The sequence below is a fragment of the Notamacropus eugenii genome, chromosome 4 (assembly GCF_028372415.1).
Source record: "Notamacropus eugenii isolate mMacEug1 chromosome 4, mMacEug1.pri_v2, whole genome shotgun sequence".
In the NCBI taxonomy this organism is placed as follows: Eukaryota; Metazoa; Chordata; class Mammalia; order Diprotodontia; family Macropodidae; genus Notamacropus; species Notamacropus eugenii.
The window spans coordinates 443,098,789-443,119,079 of record NC_092875.1 but is presented as its reverse complement, the minus strand read 5'-3'; the positions used below and the strand labels follow the sequence as shown (position 1 = coordinate 443,119,079).

At 35.8% G+C, this 20,291-nt stretch overlaps 1 protein-coding gene across 1 annotated transcript in view; it reads right to left on the bottom strand.

Annotated features, from left to right (window-relative positions):
- Positions 1 to 20,291, bottom strand: part of ELL2 (elongation factor for RNA polymerase II 2) — a 93,009-nt gene that overhangs the window by 55,690 nt on the left and 17,028 nt on the right. Inside the window, exon 2 of the mRNA XM_072606066.1 lies at positions 16,290 to 16,337. Coding sequence (XP_072462167.1) covers positions 16,290 to 16,337 — 48 coding nt within the window. The remainder of the gene's footprint in view (positions 1 to 16,289; positions 16,338 to 20,291) is intronic.

Genomic DNA, 20,291 nt, shown 5'->3' with positions numbered 1-20,291 from the left:
GGTAACAAAACTGCTCTATTTGTCCATCCCCTTCTGTACTTTTTTATTTACCTTTGTAAATTTAAACAATGTTTCATTGATGTTCTTTTCCCCCTACAAACTATGCCTCCCTTAATATATTCCCAAATCAGATTAGCTTTTTCGGCTGCTGTATAACACTATTAACCTACGTTGAGCTGGTAGTCCATTAAAATCTCCAGGTCTTCTCTACCCCCCCATCCACCTCTGTCTAGTCAAAGTTTCTCTGACTGAAAAACAACAATTGATTTTTGGAACTCAAACACAGTTTAGTCCCAAGAGGACACCCACCCAAGGACAGCTCTACATTTATCCTCATTAAATCTCAAATTATTCAATTTAGCCCACCATTTTACTGGTCTATCTTTTCAAATTCTGGCTATCATCCAATGTGTGAGCCACCTTTTATAGCTTTGAGTCATGTACAAATTTGATAACCATGTCATCGATGTCTTTATTTGAGACAAAAAACTTAAACCTACAAAGTCCAAGCATGGACTCCTCAAATCCTCCTTTAAGAGATCTTCTTCCAAGCTGACAATGAACCGTTAATGACTGACTCTTTGGATCTGGTAATTCAGTCATCTTTGAATCCACCTAATTACCCAACATCCATCTAACTACTTCTGCCTCTTTTTCACTAGAACAACATAAGGGATTTTGTCAGATGATTTGCTAAAATTTAAGTAAAGAATATGTATAATATTCCCCAGATACAGTAATACTAATAACTATTACTTAACACTTTAAAGTTTAAAAAGTGATTTACATACATTATTGATTTGATCCTCACAATATCCTTGTGAAAAAGGTACTTCAGGTATTATTATTCCCACTTTACAAATGAGGAAACTGAGGCTCAGTGACATTAAATGATTTGTCTATATCATACAACTCTAAGTACTGAAGGAGGGATTTAAGTTCAGAACTTGCCTAACAATTTAGTAATAGGATTACCTGTCTAGTAACCCTATAAAAAAATGAAAATACTAGCATAAACTGTTTTTGATGAAGTCATATTGCCTGTGATCATCACTGTCTTAAAATATAAGTTCACTCCCCAGCTACTGTGGTATAGTAAAAACAGCTGGATTAGGAGCCAGAGGTTCATGGTTTGAAAGCTGGTTCTGTTACTACCCATACAGGACCTTGGGCAATACCCTGGGTACCACCTTCCTCATCTGTAAAATAAAGGGGTTGGATGAGATGGCCCTTAAAGCTCCTTTCAGCTCAAAACCTACGATCCTTTGACAACATGGTATGTTCTAGAGAATTTTACCAGAAATCAAAGCTGAATTCACTGGCTTATGGTTCACAGACTCTAGTCTCATTTTGGAAAACTGGGTCAGTATCTGCCCTTCAGTGGTCCAGTTGCATCTCTCCTGTTCTGAAGTATTTCAAAGTTCAATAATAGTAGAGCTCTGCAATCATAACCTCGAGTTCTTTCAGTACCTCGGTACATAGTTCATTTAAGTCTGGTGACTTGAACTAATCAAGGCAAACTAAATGTTTTCAATACTATCTGCCTAATTACCTTTGGCATCAACTTGTTAGCCATTCTGGCTTTGTATTTTCCAAATATCATTCTCCTTGGTGGAGAAAACAGAAGCAAAATAAGATCCGAGCAGCTAACTGTCCTCTCTCTCACTAGTGAGTACCTGATCCCTGCTTTGCCTCTCTTCACCTTTTCTCTTTAAAAAAAGAAAAAGCCCCAAACATTATTTCTAGCTTTCTTTACCAACTTCAGTTCATTCTGAGCTTTACAGCTCCTGACTCAGTTCTACAGAAGACCAGACCATGCTTTTATATTAATTCACTGTTACCTACTCTCAACTTCACTCTGTTACATTTTTTGAATGGATACATGTCAATAAGACTGTTGCCAAAATATTCAGAGAGTCCTTCAGACAAATATATGTGTCTTTAAAAAAAAAATCTAAATTGGTTGATGAATTCCCTGTGCATCTGGGTTCTTTTTAGTCAGACCCCATTTTTCTTTTGTAGTGTAATTCTCTCTCTGTCTTTACAATTTCATTGAGAGCATCTCAGACCTTGGAGGTTGACTTCCTCTGTAGAATGGGAAGCAATCTTTTCTTTTACAAATACTTTGAAATCTGATATCCCCAAATTTAAGGCATATGTCACATTATGCCAGCTTTTTCTTTGATGCAATGGTAACTTCTGCCCGATGCTCTTATCATTTCTGCCCTATCCTCCCATAATCAATTCCTCTTTGCTGGTCACTATCAGATACAGAAGCAAAGTTCCTTTCAATGACTCCTTAAAGGACAAAATAATTTATGTCAAAATAAGAAATTATTAGTTCTATTTTTAGCAGGGAGTGTGAATAGTTGTATAATTAATAACTGATAACTAAAGCCTCTCATCACTTTATGTTATGTTCTCATGCCAGGCTTGTGATTTGTTTCCTAAATACATCATCTATTTTCTCCTTCTGAACTGCTGATCTGAAGTGTACTCCCATGACAACATGGCCTTGTACTTACTTTCTGTGTTAATATTCACATTTGGCCCCAATCTTCTCCCTCTTCCCCAAAACCTGATTCTTATTTTCCTCACTTGAGTATACACCTTAATAAATGATGTTACTTTCTTCCATCCACATTTTTCCTCTCCTTACCCTCTTTCTTCTGAATAAGGCATATGAGCCAGAATTTAGTCTCATCAAATATTGGTAATAACTACTGACATCAAATTTGTCTCCTTAAATTAGGAACTCTATTGTTATGTATTTATATATTTGTGTATAGATATTTTAGGCCATGAGTTTTACTGAGGGGTGCTTTATTAAGTTTTTATTTCCTGTAAATTTCTGCATATGATTATAAAAAGAATGGCTCCTATAAGTTTGCAGAAGATTTCAAAAACGGCAAGTGTGCAAACTGGGTGGGGTATTCAACTTGAAGTCAAGGATACCTCTCAGTCAAAATCCAGCCTCTAATACTCATTTCCTTAAGCCTCTATGAGAGGCAGTTTTTATCATGGGAAAACAGGAATATCGTTTGTAGTATTTACCTCTCAGAATTTTTATGACAGTCAAATGCAAAAATATATAAAGTATTTTTCAATATTTAAGTTGCTAAACAAATGTCAGTTCTTGTTGTTAAAGGTAATAACAATATAATTTACACAGCACACTGGAGTTTGCAAAGTGTTTTAAGTACACATTCAGATACATTTAGATATATATGATTTTTTTAGATAAAAAAGTGTATCACACATATAACACACACAAGGACAAACAAAATAAAACAAATAAAACAAAATAGATTCTTATCCAAACTCTACTGGATCATCTAAATTATTCTACTTTACTGTTTATGTTGTGGTATCAACTGCTTCTTGAAATAGGCAATGCTTGGTGTACAATGAGATATTTTTTGCAGTGATATCTGTTAAAAATAAATATGAATCTTTATTACAATAACACTGGTGGCTCAAATTCAGGGAATGCTCTAGTAAAAAAAAAAGCAAGGTAGTGTTTTTAGAATGTGTCAAGATGAGTAATTTTTTTTAGGCTTATCTTTCTGGTTAATGTCAATGAATTAAGTGACATTTCACTAGGCAAGTATTTATTAAATACCTATAATATATAAGATACTGGGAATACAAAAATAAAAGTGACACAAGTCCCTATCTTCAAGGAGCTCACAATAGAAGATAAACAATTTTCTATACTATTTGTAATTCTGGGTTCTCAAGTAGTTCCCAGAAAAATGATAAAGTTCCTAATAATTGGTATAAATGCAAATGGAAAACATATAAGAATTTTACAAAAGCAGCTGCTCAGAGAGATGAAGAAAATGAACATTTCCATATTAACAGGATGGAGAACTTTTTTATGTCATTGGCATAAATGTCTCTAGAACTTAAATAGAATCCTGGAGGAAAAAAAAACAGTTTTCAATTCTTAATAGAGAATGTTTTTCCAGATTTAATGATCTTTCTTGGAGAATTGTAAATTTAGTATTATTATTTGTAAATGATCCAAGCACTAGAATGTGTTTAGGGACAAAAAAAAAAGTGTGTCCAAGGAAAAGAAAAGATTGTGAACTGCTTAGTAATTATATTAAACCTTGGTAGCCCCTTAGTATTCATGCATAATTTACTAACACTAGGAGTAATTTAATATTCCAGATAACTCTAAGACTTTCTCTTTACTATTCTTAACAGATAATTACAGATTGTTGTGGAAAGGATAATACTGCCTTATTTTCAACTCCAGTTAAGTTATTTCTTTTAAGGATTTCTGTTACCAGTAGATTGTCAACATTACCTGATGAGTTCCTTGAGATCATGGGCAGCTTTTTGCCCTTCTTTGTATCCTCAGCATTTAGCATAATGCCAGATATACAACAGGTGTTTAATAAGTGCTTGTAGATTTGACTTATGCATACAATTTATAATTCCAAAGAATCTGGACTCTAAGGATGCCTAAAGTTTGAACTGGCAAGCAGTCAGTAAGTATGTGAAGTTATCTCTCTTCAGATCTTTTACCTATGATTATATATGCCTTCCCACTTCAAAAGAAGAGTTAAGCCTACTTCTCTGAACTGGTTGGTGTTTTGCACCAGTCTGAGAAGTGACAGTATACATTCTTAGTGCCATCTACACTGGTAGATTTTTGTATGAAATGATATAATGCATGTCAAGTCAAAAAACATTTATTTAATACCTATTATGTTAGTGGAGTCACAAAAAAAATGTAAAAACTGTCCCTGCCCTCAAGAAGTTTATAACTTCGTTAAGTCAATAAGCTTTTATTAAATGCCTACTGTATGCTAGGCATTGTACTAAACACTGGGGATACAAAGAAAAGCACAAAACAGGCTTTAATCTCAAGGAGATTAAAAGGGGAGGGGAGAGGAGACCAAATGCAAACAACTATGTACAAACAATATAGCTGAGACAATCTGGAGATAATATTAGAGGGAAGTCACTAGCATAAGGGGAACTAGGAAACATTTCATGCAGAATATAGGATATAATATGTGGAATTGCCTTCTATCCAGGAAGTGCTACATAAAGGTAACCTACTTATCATCATTAAGGAAGATGCAGTGGAAAGAATACCGGATTGAGAATAAGAGGACCAAAATTTAATTTCTGGCTCTGTTACTGACTACATGTGCAACTTTAAGCAAATCACTTATACACATAGTTATAGACATACACATAGATAATGTAATATAAATGTGCAGTACCTAAATGTCATCTACTGTCAGTGCTAAAGAAATCAATGAGATAATTTATGGGTTATTCAAAGCAAAGATGGAAAAAACAAGAGGACAAAGGGATACCGTCTAGAAAGGAAAGGAAGCCTTAAGGATTTATTTTTATCTCCACTGCTTGATTCAGGCCTGTAGTTAATTATGCCTTTAAAGTCCATAACGAACACAGGAATGGCAGTAGGCAGGAAGCACTTTTAGGGTCTAAGGCATAGGTGCTGGTTTCAAGTGGGCTGAAATTGCCTGCTAATTGGGAACACTATATAATTTGGTTTTTCAAACCAAGACATCTACCCATCTCCAAATAACTTGAAATGAATAATTAGCAAAGCATTTCTAAATGCTTTGCTAGAGTTTTGATGGTAAAAAACTTTTTTTTTTACTCTTATGGATTTGCTAGACTGCTGCGTGAAGCACAGCTTTATTAATATTCACAGTCATCTGCTTGACCTGAGATCTAATACTTTAAAGATCACTGAGCTCTTTGGCAAAACATTTAAAACTTGTTAATCTGGCTGCATCTTTGCATATATGTATGTCATATTTATTTGCTTACTTGAGTTCAACCTTCTTTTTAAGTGAATTTTCTTAAAAATAAAAAAAAGACCAACCACCAACAATAGGGCATGGGAAAAGGGAAAGGAGAAGGTTACAGGACTAGATTAACTGCATTACTGTAGTTACTGTAGCATTCTGTCCCAAATTTAAACCAATTAACCATGATATACAACATATATAAGCAGTGTAAACTTATTCCCTTAAAAATACAGGGTTAATCTACTGGGACTTTAAATGTATTTAGCATCAAGATTAATACTGCTTCATAATCCTGTCATTCAGTGTAATCATTCCACCTAGGATTCAATTCCACCCTAGGATATCACATGGCTGCATAATCAGTCATTACTTGCAGATGGAGATCTTAGTGTTTCACAGTTCATCTAAAACACAAATGTACCAGAGACATGTCAGCTGTTTAAAAAATTTCTTAATATCCCCTAAGATATTTTATCCACCCATATAACAGTACATGCATCTGTAATAGTATAGCTCAATGGATAAGGAGATGGCCTTGGGAGTCTGGAAATTCCCAAGTTCAAGTCCCAACTCTGATATATACTGGTTATGTGGCCTTGAGTAAGTGATTCAACCTATCAGTGCTTCAGAAAACTTGTTAAGACAAAAGTAGAATAAGTTCTATTAATTTACAGTGGTAGAAGGATTTTCCTCACCTGGAATTCCCTATACCAATTAAATCATAGGTCTGAACAAAAATCCCCAAGGAAGAGAAGTCAAGTCACATGTCATGGTTCAATACAAGTCCTATGTGGACAGTTTTAGATAAGACTTCAATACTTCAAGGATTCTGGAACCCTGGGTTGCCTCTATACCACAATGAAATAATGGGCTAGGGTTTGGGAAGGAAATACTCTATTATGAAATTTTTCTTTCCTTTTTGAGTAGATGGGTTAAAGAGGAATGACAAGGAGGGTGATTGCACCAAGTCCTAGGCTGATGCTGAATCATCATAGCATGTAGGTGATACTGGACTCTTTCTTCAAATCTATGCCAGTGGACCACAAGCTCTGGCAGGTTCCACAATGCTGGAAAGATTCTGAGTACAGTCCTCATAACAGAATGTGCCCATTTTCCTAAGATCTATCTTAAATACAGAGAGCATTATCACCTATAGGCTGACCACTTGGTGAAGAATTCTTTGGCCATGGCAACCCATAAAAACAAAGAATAGTACAAAATGGTCCATATTCATGTGAAAGAGGTGGCAGAAGGGTGCTAACAATCATATGGATTTTGGACTATCTGTAAATATAAGCATTGCATCCTGGGCCTTCTCTAGACGTCCTGATGAATATCTGCCCATTAGACCCAGATGGCTCTAGAGGAGAAAGAGAGCCTGGTGACCTTGCACAGCCCTCCCTCACTCAAATCAAAGTCAAATACAAGTCATGTCATCATCTTGACGTCATGGTCCTCTTCAAGAATGAAGGACAAACACAAATAGAAGCTTGACTTTTGGTCCCTCTGCTTCAAGTCTTTCTCTTCTACAATTCATGTTCCACTTAACCATCAAACTGATCTTTCTAAAGTGCAGGTCTGACCATGCTACTCCTCTTTCATTAAACTCCCGTGGTTCCCTATCACTTCTGTATCCAATTATGAAATGTCTGGCATTTAAATCCTTTCATAACTTGGTCCCTTCCTACCTTTCTAATCTTCTTACACCTTACTCCCCTTCATATATTCAGTGATACAATGACCTCCTTGCTGCTCCTCCCAAGTAATACTCCATTTCCCAATTCTGGTCATTTTCACCAGCTGCCCCTCATGCCTGCAATGCTTTCTGTTCTCATAACCACCTCCTACCTCCTCTGGCTCCCCTTCAGTCTCAGCTAAAGTCCCACTTTTTACGAGAAGCCTTTCCCAATCCTCCTTAGTCTTCGTGGCTTCCTTCTAAAAGCAGTTCCAGTTTATCTTGTATATTTCCTGTTTGTACATACTTGTTTACATGCTGTCTTTCCCCACAAGACTGCAAGTTTCTTGAGAGCAGGCATTATTTTTTTGCCTTTCTTTGTATCCCCAGAGCTTAGCAAAGTGACTGGCACATAGTAGGCTACCAGGCATTTACTAAATGCTAACTGATTGGACTGACTGTGACTCTAAAATGTGAACTATTTATTCAATGACCCAGTGGACATACTAAAGATAATGAATTGTATCAATATTGACATTCTTGCTATAAATGAAACTAGAAGACAGAAAGAAACTGCAGCTAAATGAAAAGATAGGGCACAGGTTCTTCTTAGAGAGGCAAATAAAGTAATTGGCAATGGTGATTTTACTGTGCAGCCAAAGATAACAAGTTGTAAAAGTCATGGACATCTGCACATCTCTTATACAGCCTTGAAGATAAACATATGCAAAAGACTACTAGGTAAGTAACTGCGGCTAATGTACTGACCTTCCAAATTAAATCAAAATATACTCTGATACTTGGTGCCTCTAATGCATGTATAAAAACAGGAAAGAATGACAAAAAAACACCCTGGAAAAGTAATAGGCTAAAATCTTGTAAACTACACAGAAGCCTCTTGGTAATAAGTCACAAATAACTTTTTTTGAAAAAAAAAAATGGAAGAAGATGGGCGAGGTGTTTGCTACTATGGATAGCTAGAATTTTTTTATATAGCCCTATGTGCCAGGCACTGTGCTGAGCACTTCACAATTATTATACCATTTGATCTTCACCACAACTCTGGGCACTAGGTACTATTATTTTACCTATGTTAAAGCTGAGGAGACTGGGGAAAACAGAGTCACCTGGCCTAGGTCATACAGCTAGTAAATGTCTAGTTCCTCTGTACTTAATGATTATTTAAAAAGGGAGAGAAAACAATTTGATTCAGTAGAGCTAAATGCTAGCTTAGAGGTTTTTCCACCAACATGGACTATATACTTACTCATGTAAGTAAAATAATGCAAGATTCCTTTAAGGCTAAGATGCCTGATCATTTAAATCAGGCAAGGTGTAAAAGAGAACAGTGCTGGCTTGTCAAGGGAGTTTGTCATGGTCATTGGAATAAATCTTGTGTAGAGTATCCCACACAGACCATGAGGTGTACCAGATATTTCTGTGGACAGATATTATCATTCTGGTGGCTAGAACCTGGCAGTCTCCTAAATGAGATACACAATAACTCAAAATAATTGTTGTCTAGCTATTCACAAAGGAAAGTACAAGTAGAGGAAGAAAAATCTATTGTACAAACTATTATACATGCAGTTGTACAGAACTCAGAGTTCATCCATTCATCTTGTACAAACACTAAAAAATGTACAATGGACTGGGCCCAGAAGTGAATAGGAGCAGGGAAGTAGGTTACATTGCCTCAGCAATGCTCTTAAGCTCCCAAGTTTCTCTCTGAAACAATGGCCTATATTTTTAATATCAACATTCTTCTACTAACATAGTATGACTGCAGGACATGGAATACTAGCCTCCAAAAATGAAGTTAAGGATCACTGCCCAAAGGGCATCAGAGAGGTCCATGATGGGCTTGATCAGGCTGTAACACATTATAAATGTGGAATTATACAGAAAAAAAGAATTGTTATAAATTTTGGCTCACTATATTATTATTATATAATTATGTATAATGTATATACAATTGTGTATATATAATTTGTATGGTGATACATCACCACATTATTATTATATAGTATTTCTTACTATAAATGAAACCATAAGATAGAAATTTCAGTTAAATAAAATAATGACACACAGGTTCTTCTAAGAGAAGCAAATAAAGGAATTGGCAGACATGGGTTTTCTGTGTAGCCAAAGGCAACAAGACATAAAATTTCATGAGATATTTGGTTATTTGTTATTTGGTTATCTGTTACAATGCACCCATGATAAGCCTGCGCAAAAAGATAAGAAAAGTATTATAAAGGGTGTCTCCAAAGCAGTATGTGACTCAAAAAGAAGAGGGGCCAGTCAAATGGTGAAAAGGAGAGATTAACTGACAAGACTTTGGGCTTCATCAGTATCCCTACAATATCAAGAGAACATGAAGAAGGCCCCTAGAGCACTGGGTGGATCTTGTGCAGCAATGAATTTATGGGAGGATTTAGATAAGAAACGTAAAGTATGGACAGGCATGGATGGGTTGCTATCTGCATCACTGGAGGGAATATCTACACTAATAAGATTCCAGATTCATTGGTGTAATTAGACTCCTGTTTGTAACTATTGTGAAAAAGTTCTATACTACAATAGTATACTAAGATATATTTTCTAATATGGCAATCATTGATGTAATCCACATAAAATTTATTAAGGACCCCCAAAGAGTTTTTAAGAGTATAAAAGAGTTCTGAGATCAAAAAGAGAACCACTGCTCTAGACAAATTGGCCTTCACTATCCCTCTTCATATACATCCTATGCTTTCCTGCTTCCATGACTTTGCTCAGGATATTCACCTTTCTTTTGAATACCTGCCTTTCCCTCCACCTCCAATTTCTACTCCTAAACCAAGCTTGTTAAAATTCTTCCACTCATATCAAATGATATGATACCTTCTTCTTTGATCTTTCTTCCAGTCAGAAATCATCTTTATTTAAACCTTAAACCTTGCATAGAAGTCTGTTTATACCTTTGGTATGCAAATTATCTCTATTCTATATTATGGTGACTTAACTGTGAGTCATTTTCTTAGTTTCTGAATTGAATTTGCTGCTAAGAAATGCAAGAGTAAATTAAATGCACACATGCATGAAATCTCAGAATATTATTAACTCTGGTTAACTCCTGTAAAATGATACTATGATACTGACTATAATGAATTAGAGAGAACTTAAACACATTGTTAAAATGAGAAAAGAAGTATAAGGATGGGCTTAACTAATGAACAGTTCCTCCTCCCTGGAACAGATAGAAGTTCATTCCATCTTCACATTCTCCACATCCTTTACTAGACAGGGATAATGTATTACAGTGATTACAGTACTTCTCCTCCTTTGGTCAGCCAAACTCCTTGAAAAAGTTGTCTGCACGCATTGCCCTCAAGTTTCTCATCTTTACTCATTCCTCAGCTCTTTGTAATCTGGCTTTTGACCTCATCACTCAAATAAAGTTGTTCTCTCCAGTTACCAATTATATTGATTTACCAATTCTCCTCTTTTCTCAGTTCTACATGGTTGAATACTCTCCCCTAGCTTTTCATGACTCTTCTCTTCTGCCTCACTCTCCCTACCACATCCCCAATAGGTGGAAGTGAAGTGCAGACCGCTCCATCTTGATCTTCTTTGCTGGTTTAGCATGTCTATCACATTGCCTAACTGTGTGTGTCCCCAAGGTCCTTAGGTCCTCTCCACTTTTCCCTCTATATTCTTCTCTCTTGGTAATTTCATTAGCTCCCACAGGTTTAGCTACCATATCTCTATGCAAATGGCTCCTACATTTGTACCTAGCCCTAGCTTCCTTCCTGAACATTAGTTCCACGTCACCATTTACCAACTGGATATTTCAAATTGGAAGTCCCAGAGACATCTTAAACTCAACATGTCCAAAATAGACAGTGAACTCTCCCTCAAATCCTTCCCCCTCCTCTAGACTTCCTTATTTCTGTGGAAGGCACCACCCAATCCTTCCAGGTTCATAACTTTGGCACTATTCTCACTCTTCCTCATTCCATGTATCTAACCAAGTGCCAATTATGGCTGTTTCTTACCTTTATGACAGCTCTTACATGTGACCCCATCACTCTATTCACAGAACTACAACTCAGATCATCTCTCATTTACATTACTGTACTAGCCTAATTGCTCTCCCTGCCTTGAATCTCTCCCTATTTTAGTCCATCCTACAATGCTACCTAAGTTTCCTTATGCACAGACCATATGACTTTCCTACTAAAAATCAACTTAAGCAGCTGCCTATCACCTCCTCGATCAAATTAAAAATTCCTCTATTTAGTTTTTTAAGCCCAATGCAACCTGGTTCCAATCTATATTTCTAGCCTTCATGGATATTACTTCTCCTCTCACACTGTGATCCAATCAAACAGGGCCTTCTCTTTGTTCTTCACTCAAAATATTCCATCTCTCATCTCTATGCTGATGTACTGGCTGCCTCAAATGCCTCTTATCTTCCCTTAAGATACAGATGAAATATCATTTTCTACATGAAATCGTTTCTGACCCCCCCCACGCAACTGCTCCCTCTCCCAACTACTCTGCATTGTACATGTACATGCAGACATACATACGTATTTACTAACTTTATATTTATGCTGTGTATATTTTTAGATTTACATTATGTATTTTTTTGTCTTGCCCATTAGAAGGCAAGCTCCCTGCAGGTAGTGAGTGTTTCATTCCTTGTATTTACAGTCTAGCACAATGCCTGCCATACAATAGGCACTTAATAAATACTCACATCCAAAGATCAGAAAAATATCAGATTTATTTTAAAAAAACAACAACCACACGCCTCTAGAATACAAATTGCTGGGACTGCCCATGTCACATACATTTTTGGTATATAAAGGAATTGTGTTCTGCACTTTAACAATCTTATGAGGAAATGAAATAAAATCGAGAGGCTTAGCATATCACTAATACGCGCCTTTGAATTAAATAATTTTAGCATGCCAGTACAATAGCTCAAATAGAGTTCTAGCAAAAATAACCATCTTTACTGTTCAATAATATTTACCTATAAAAAGAATCTTAACAGTCACTATAAAAATTTTACATATGAGCATTCTGGATATGGGTTTGAGAACTTGTACAAAGATGTTCTGTTTAATTAATCAGAATGTGAATACTGCATTTTTTCAAGAGGTATATAAAGAGTCCTGACACATACCAGTTTTAGAAAATATTCCCTATTCTCACTGGAACATTTCCCTGTTTCTCCTTTTTGTAGCACTTAGTGCTTTATAAATAGGACAATCTAATTATGTTAGCTTTTTAAAAAGAGAGAATATTAAAACCTATTCACACTGTACCCTTTAGAATATATCTGCAGGAACTATAGAATAGAAGACAAGGGAATTAAGTTATTCAGAATTTTCACTCATTTTAATTAAAATGAATTATTAGATCATCTATAGCTTGTTTGACATTTCAGTTTGCACACAGAGGAAAATCTAAACTTGAACATGTTCAGACACAAAAGTGAAATACACTTGAGAGCCAAACTGAAGGTTCATTTGTACAAAATGGAAAATGCTGATCTCCAAAAGATATTACTAAAAAACAATGGCATGACGAGCAAGAGGGAAAAAACCTGTACCATGAAGGATTCAGCACAGGTCTCAGCAGGTACAACAGAAGAGAGGTGAACATTCAGCTTTAAGATGCCACTGGAATTTTAACAACATTTCAATTCATTTTTGAATAGGCCTATAAACTAAATAGGCACGACAATTAATGAAGATTTTAAACCAATGCTAACACCTAAGGAATGTAACATTGTAAATAATACTGCTGAATCCCTTCAAGGAAGAGGTATGAATATCTCAGAAATGTCTCAACCACCTTACTGAAAGAGCTTCTGAAAATTTCCTTCAGAGGAAAAAACACAGGGTGCAAATATAAATTTACAGAAACCATCAAGTTTTTAAGTTTCATCTATATAGCATGGCATTGTATAGTCATATATGGTATAGTATAGTATAGTCATACATGTAGTCAAGACGACCTGGGTTCAACTCTTGTTCCCGATATATAATATCTCTGTGTCCTTGAGCAAGTCCCTTAACTACTCAGTGGCATAGGCTGAGACTATGACGAACAAACTAATTCTTCATTAGAGGAGAATATTTTCAAACTGAAGATTTTCTATACTGATGAAATGAGGGGTTTGGGTACCCCTCCCCTACCAAAAAAAGGTCTACTTATCACACATGAAAACTTCATAAGCAGATATTCCTTCAGGAAGGTTTATACTAGTTTATTTTATTACCAGAGTCTCTAAGATAAAAATGAAACGCAGGAGACTTACATTTATTGTTTCACAAATTTGCTGTGGGTTTTGTCAACCAAAACTATCTTCCCAGCAATGAATCTATTTTTACTGAGCCCTCAAGTAGTACAGACAGCTCCACTAAAGGGAGGAAGGGGTGGGTGGGTACATGTTACTAAACAAATCTGAATTCACATTGTTACCAGCTGAACTAGTTAAAGTGAGTGGAGGGGTGGAGGTAGGGGGAGGTAACGGGGGAGTAGAAGGGGGAAGAAGGTGTGAGCTCCAAATAAGCAAGACCAAAAGTCAGATACACCTGCTTGCGGATCTTCTTTATCCTTAATTCTCCAATCCTCAGGATGAAGGAGAAAAGTTCTGAAAGGCAGTTGGAATGATTCCCAAGATAAACTTTGTAATTCTGCCCAGGGCTTGGAGGCAGCCAGTGTTTCACAAAGAGTCAAGCTCCTTCACAATGCCTGAGTTACTAATGGTTAAATTAAACTATAAGGACTAATTTGGAATGCTACAAACCTCAGCCTTCCTTCCTCCCCCCAGGTCAGTATGGTTGACTCTAACTTGGTATCCCTCTGACCAATTGTGTCCCCTCCCCAACTGGGAGGAGAGAGGAAAAGAAAAATGGACAAAGAGGCCTGAGATATGGTCATGTGTCTGCAAAGGAGGGGCAAGTAGAGTAGGCTCTGACTCTCATTTCTCACCTCCTCCCTAGTGTGCTGGTGAAAATCCTCAGAAAGTCTAGAATTTTATCCCTATGAAAGAGTTAAGGATGCCGTAAAGATTCACATATCAAAAAGAAATTCTTCTAAACCAATGAATGTTATCAGAGTCCCAGATTCGGTCCAAGAACCAAGGTCTGAATTCTGCTCATGCTTACTACTTTGTGCAACCTTCCACAAATTCTTTGGTTTCCATATCTGCAAAGAAAGGAGTTACACCATATCTCTAAGGTCCTTTTCAAGCCCTAAACTCCTCGATTGTAAAACTTTTAAAATGACTCCATTATCACTGTGCAATGGGGCCGAGCAGTACAATGCCTCTTCCAGAGCAAAATCCAACCTAGAAAACTGCTTCATCTTACATCTCATTTGTGGGGTGTCCGTTAGAGAAATGCTCCCATGTACATGGCTCAGCCCTAACGGATGTGAAGATTTTTACTAAAGAAGAATATAAAAATCTGTTACAACACAGATTTAAGGGAAAAGGGGCGGGGGAGCTCCTATAACTTATTTCTTAAGAACTGATGTGAATGGGTAGCATGATATTTCTTGGTCCCTGGAATTATTAAAATAATAAAAAGGTGTATAGAACTTTATTTTTCAAACTAAAAATAAAAAAAAAACCAAACCAAAAGCACATTCCCTTTATATAGCTAAAAGGGGGGGGGGGGGCAACAGAAACAATAATATGTATAAGTATCACCAAATCAAAAGTTTTTTCTTCAACTCCTTTTCCTCTTTGGCAAGAAAACTAACTTCCAGAAATGTATGTATTTAAAAAAAAACACATAACATAATCAATGCTTAAGACAGACATATAAGGGAAGGGATTTGTATTCGTGTGGTATATACAGAAAATGAACCTATCTGCTTTTCTATAAAATTAATATTACTTATATTTGATTTCTTTAATTTATATGTATATATATCATCAATTTTAATTACAGGTTTCTCTGTAATGAATATCCTATGTCTGGAGTTTCTGTCATTTTTTATGTAGCTAAGTGAAGCAATAAACTGAACATAGAAAACTGCTATATTCTTTAAACCTGCTACTACTATATGTATAAGAAAATCTTAATTTTCTATTCACATATTATACTTATACACTTTAAATACATTTTGAAATTTTGCCATATTACACTCAATACTGGCAATTAGAGAGCCATAGGTTGTTTGTTTTTAATTCTTTAGAGTAAAGCACAGTATCATAGTATAGACCAACTCTTTCTAATTGTAAGAGTACCTTCTACAACATTCCTGAAAAGTGGTTGGTTGGTCAGTCAGCTAACTGTTGCTTGAATAATTCCAGTGACAGGGATCTCACTAATTAAAAAGGAAACTCATTCCATTTTACGCATCTCCAAATACTAAAAAGTTCTTCCAATATTGAATTCTGATAAATTGGATTTTTTTTCCATTTAAAAACATTGGTATTTATGTTTTCCTTATAATTGTTAATTTCTTAGGGTATCATCAAATGGAGCTAGAATATTATATGATCAGTTATACAGTCTATAAAAATAGTGAAAGTAATTCATGTCTTGCTCTATTAAAATTATTTTAGTAATTTACACTTTAGTTACGTATATCTACTTTCTTACTTCAAATTCACAAAGGACGAACAGCCTAAGTGCTTATCAAACCAAACCATGAGCTTAGGATACCTAGTACCCTTAGTTATCACTGATTGTAAGAGGAACAGGTGAAAACAACAGATTAGAAATTTGAACATAAAAGGCAAAATTTTTAAAAGACACTTTCCTGAAAAATTATGAAAGAGAAAGAATACTCACCCCTTGGAGTCCTTGAAACTGAATTGAAGGTCTGGAAGGAGTTAAATTCTATTTAAAAAAAAGACAAAAAAACCACATCAATTAGCTTAACCTATGTTAGAGTAACATAGTAATAATCTCTTAAAAACTTCAAATCCTTTGCAAACTTGGTGAGGTTATGTCTCACAAAAAAAATATAATTATCTTACTTTTAACAGAATTATGAGACTAAGGTTACATGATAAAAGATATAATGTTGCTTGAACTATAAAACCTAAAAAAGTTCCCATTTTTAAATGTTCTCCCCATACGGACTGAATTTGTTGATTACATGCCGTAAAAGTATATATTCTTGCTCAGTTTCTCAAAAATTTTAAGACTGGGGGGGGAAAAGAGAAACCAAAGAGAAATACAGAAATGCAGTTCGCTGGTATAAATTAAGTAACTAAAATGTTTCAGAACATTTGGTGAAGACTCTGTACCACCACCTCCTTTTCCATTTTACCAGAGATGAAACCAAGGGCCAGCTTAGTATATGGGGTATTTAGGTGTATTTCTTCCCAACAATCTAGCTCCAAAAGAATATATTTTCTGGTATAAGATTTTCAGTTTTATTATAAAACTTGTTTGTGTCCTTTGTAATTTGAGTTGAATAGTTGGTCAGAAAGTAATTTTACTTTTAAATATGTAACTTTAAAAGATTTGTTTCATTTTTAAATATGATCTATCTTAGGACCATTTTTGGCAGGGAGGAGATAAATGCATCTTCCAAAATTTTAGTTTTAAAAACATTTATTTTCCTTTCACTTTTTTTGTACCTTCCCACATCCCCCAATCTAGGTTGTAAATTGAGTTTTAGAATCCAGGAGTATTCAGTCACTCAACAAACACTGTCAAACACTAAGCTGGTTGTACTCAATCTGGGTTTGTTGAATTGAACACATCTATCCCATGGAGTGAATCTATACCTCATACTCAATGTAGAATAACAAGAATACTGAATACAATTTCTTGTTATGGCACAGATAAAAATATATAAGCATGCACAAACACTTCTATGTTCTTTCTCTTTGTTTTTTTTTTAAATTTACAGTTTATAAAAATTTTCTTCACACTGTAATATCAGTAATATGGGAGTGACAGTTAGTTAAATAGATATAGGTAAATTAGAAGCCCCTGATTCAAAGGGATATTATCTTTATACAACAACTAAAGAGAAACATCTATCTGTAATTCATGAAAATGGACAAAAATAAAGCTTTCCGGAATAATATTACATGCCTAGGTACTATAATAATAATAATGATAATAAATCATATTTATACAGTGCTTACTCTGTGCCAGTCACTGTGCTAAGCACTTTGCAATTACTGTCTCATTTGGTCCTTAAACCACCTTGGGAGGTTGTTATAATTATTCCTACTTTACATACAAAGAAACTGAGGCAAAAAGAGTAAATGACTTGCTCAGAGTCACACAGTTAAGTGTCTGAAGTTGAAAATAAAATTATGAACATAATTGCTACTTGTAGGCTTATCAACAAAAACCAAACTTCTTAACAGGTAAATTCATTTGTTGGTTTTGGAGCTATGGGTGTAAAACTATTAACTGCAGGTTATCCATTTATCTATCCATCCATTCATCCAATTTCTTCTGCTGTCTTTCACAGTTAAACTGCCAGAACTGAGGTGGTCTATCCCTGCCTGCCTCGGACTTCACCATTCCATTCAAACTGCTCTCTAAAGCCACACAATGACCTCATCACTTCTCATATTCTTAATCTTCCATGTAGAAAGGTTATTGCTCCTAATCCACACAGGGAGCTGGCTACGTGGGTGGTAGGATGTGGAAGTCAGGAAGACCAGAGTTAAAATTCTGCCTCAGACGCTTAGTAGCTGATTGACCCTAGACAAGTCACTTACCTTCTCATCCTCAGTTTCTTCATCTGTAAAATGGGAATGATAATTATAGCACTTCTCTCACAAGCTTATTGTAAGGATCAAATGAGGTAACATGTGAGTGCTTTGCAAACCTCAGAGCCCTATAGAAATGTTAGCGATTATTGCTGTTGTGGCTATTAGGTAATCTTGACACTTTCTTTTTGAACCTGTCTTGTTTCTTGGCATTTGACCCCACACCCTTAATGTGCTTTTCTTCTGCCTCTGCCTCTTCTTCTTTCTCCAGTCCTTAATTGTAGTTATCTCAGAACGCCTCTCCTTGGTCCTCTTCTCCTCATTCTATATTTGTTTCATCAGGAAGCTCATTACTCTTACAGTTTTAGCTACTACCTTTAAATAACTTCCCCCAAATCTGCACCTCCATTCTGATTCTCTTCCCTCTCTCATCTTATGACTCCAAATGCCTAAAAGACATCTCTGGAAGTACACTCTAATTTCTCCTTATATGAAATGTTGAAAATTTACTTTCTTCCCTCTCACCCTCCATCAAAAGAGGAACCCTTTCTCTATTTTTACCAGGGACAACCATGAGCATCCTGGTCTCATGGACTCACAACTTCAGACTTATTTTTGGCCTTATTTCTCCTTCAATCCCCACATCAATCAATAATGTATTAATACTTAGACTCAACACCATATCAAGTACTATGAGAGATACACAAATATAAGACATGATTCCCTGGCCCTGAGCAGTTTATGATATAGAACAATGGGGTATTAAGCTGTGCACCAGTTATACAAATAGTGATTCTGAAAAACGAGAGAACAGAGCAAGTAGGACAGACTCGCTAAGGCAGGCTACAAGAAAGAAGAAGGAACTGAGGGATATAGCATGAGCAAAATCAAGTCAAGAATGAGTATAATGACCACAGGGGACAGGATGGGTATGATGTGTACCAGAAAGAAACAATTCTGAATTTGGAAATAATGGGAAATAAAGGGAAATAAATTGATAGGTAGAATGGAGGCAAAATTATAGAAAGTTCTGAAAATTGGGTAAGGGAATCTAAATTAAATGAAACAGACAATAGGCAACTTCTCGAATGGGGTGCTTTCAGAAGATAAAACTAGACAAACTATATATTGGAAGAAACTGTTGATCATTTTGGACTACTGCTGCAGAGATCCTGGTGTAAGGTGATGATGGCCTGCACTAAGCTCTGGTAATGAAGAAGGGTAACTCCTATACATTACAAAGGGGGGCAGGGAAAATGAAGGATTATATTGAAAAACTGGGTTCACAGGATCATTTATTTTAGAACTGGAAGAGACCTCAACCCCTTCATTTCACAGATGAAACAGTCTCCCAAAGGTGAAGTGATTTGTTTTCCTTTGCTTTTGTCCCATGCTGTTCCCCTTTGCCAGAAGAGTTCCTGAGCCCTCTTGGTCAGTCCAGCTTGATCACTCAATTCCCTCATAACTCAAATCAATATTTGATTGATTCTAAGAAAGAATCTAAGAAAACTTCCCAGATTATACATACCCCATGCTGATCACTGCCTAGCTTCTAGTTCCAAGACACTTAACTATAATGTTATGCTAAGCACTAGAGAGACAGATTGGTGAAATGGAATAAACCCAGGACTTGGAATCAGAAGACTTAGAAATCTCTGCTTTCAACATTCACTAGTTATTTGCCTGACAAATCATTTTACTTCTCTTATTTAGCCTTAGTTCCTTCATATGTAAAATACCTAGAGTACTTAACTTACAGGGTGATTGTGAGAATCGAATTAAATAATGCCTGTTAAATGTTTTCCAAAGCTCTTAAAGTGCTATACAAATGTCAGCTATTAGCACTGCTCCTTATTACTGCTCTGTAAGTTCTTCCATAATGAGTGACTTGGCTCTCTAGTGATAATGGAAGCTCCTAGAAGGCAGGTACTGTGTCTTCCATTTCTATGGCTACCTAATATATTGTCCTCAAAACACAGCAGCTGCTTAAAATATAGTTGCTGAATACATGAATTTTAGGACTGTGAGCCAACAGAATGCTTTCCCTAGAAATTTGTAAAAAGGCAGTTATCTTTCCAGAATGGTTCAGTACAGAAATAGAAAGATGGAG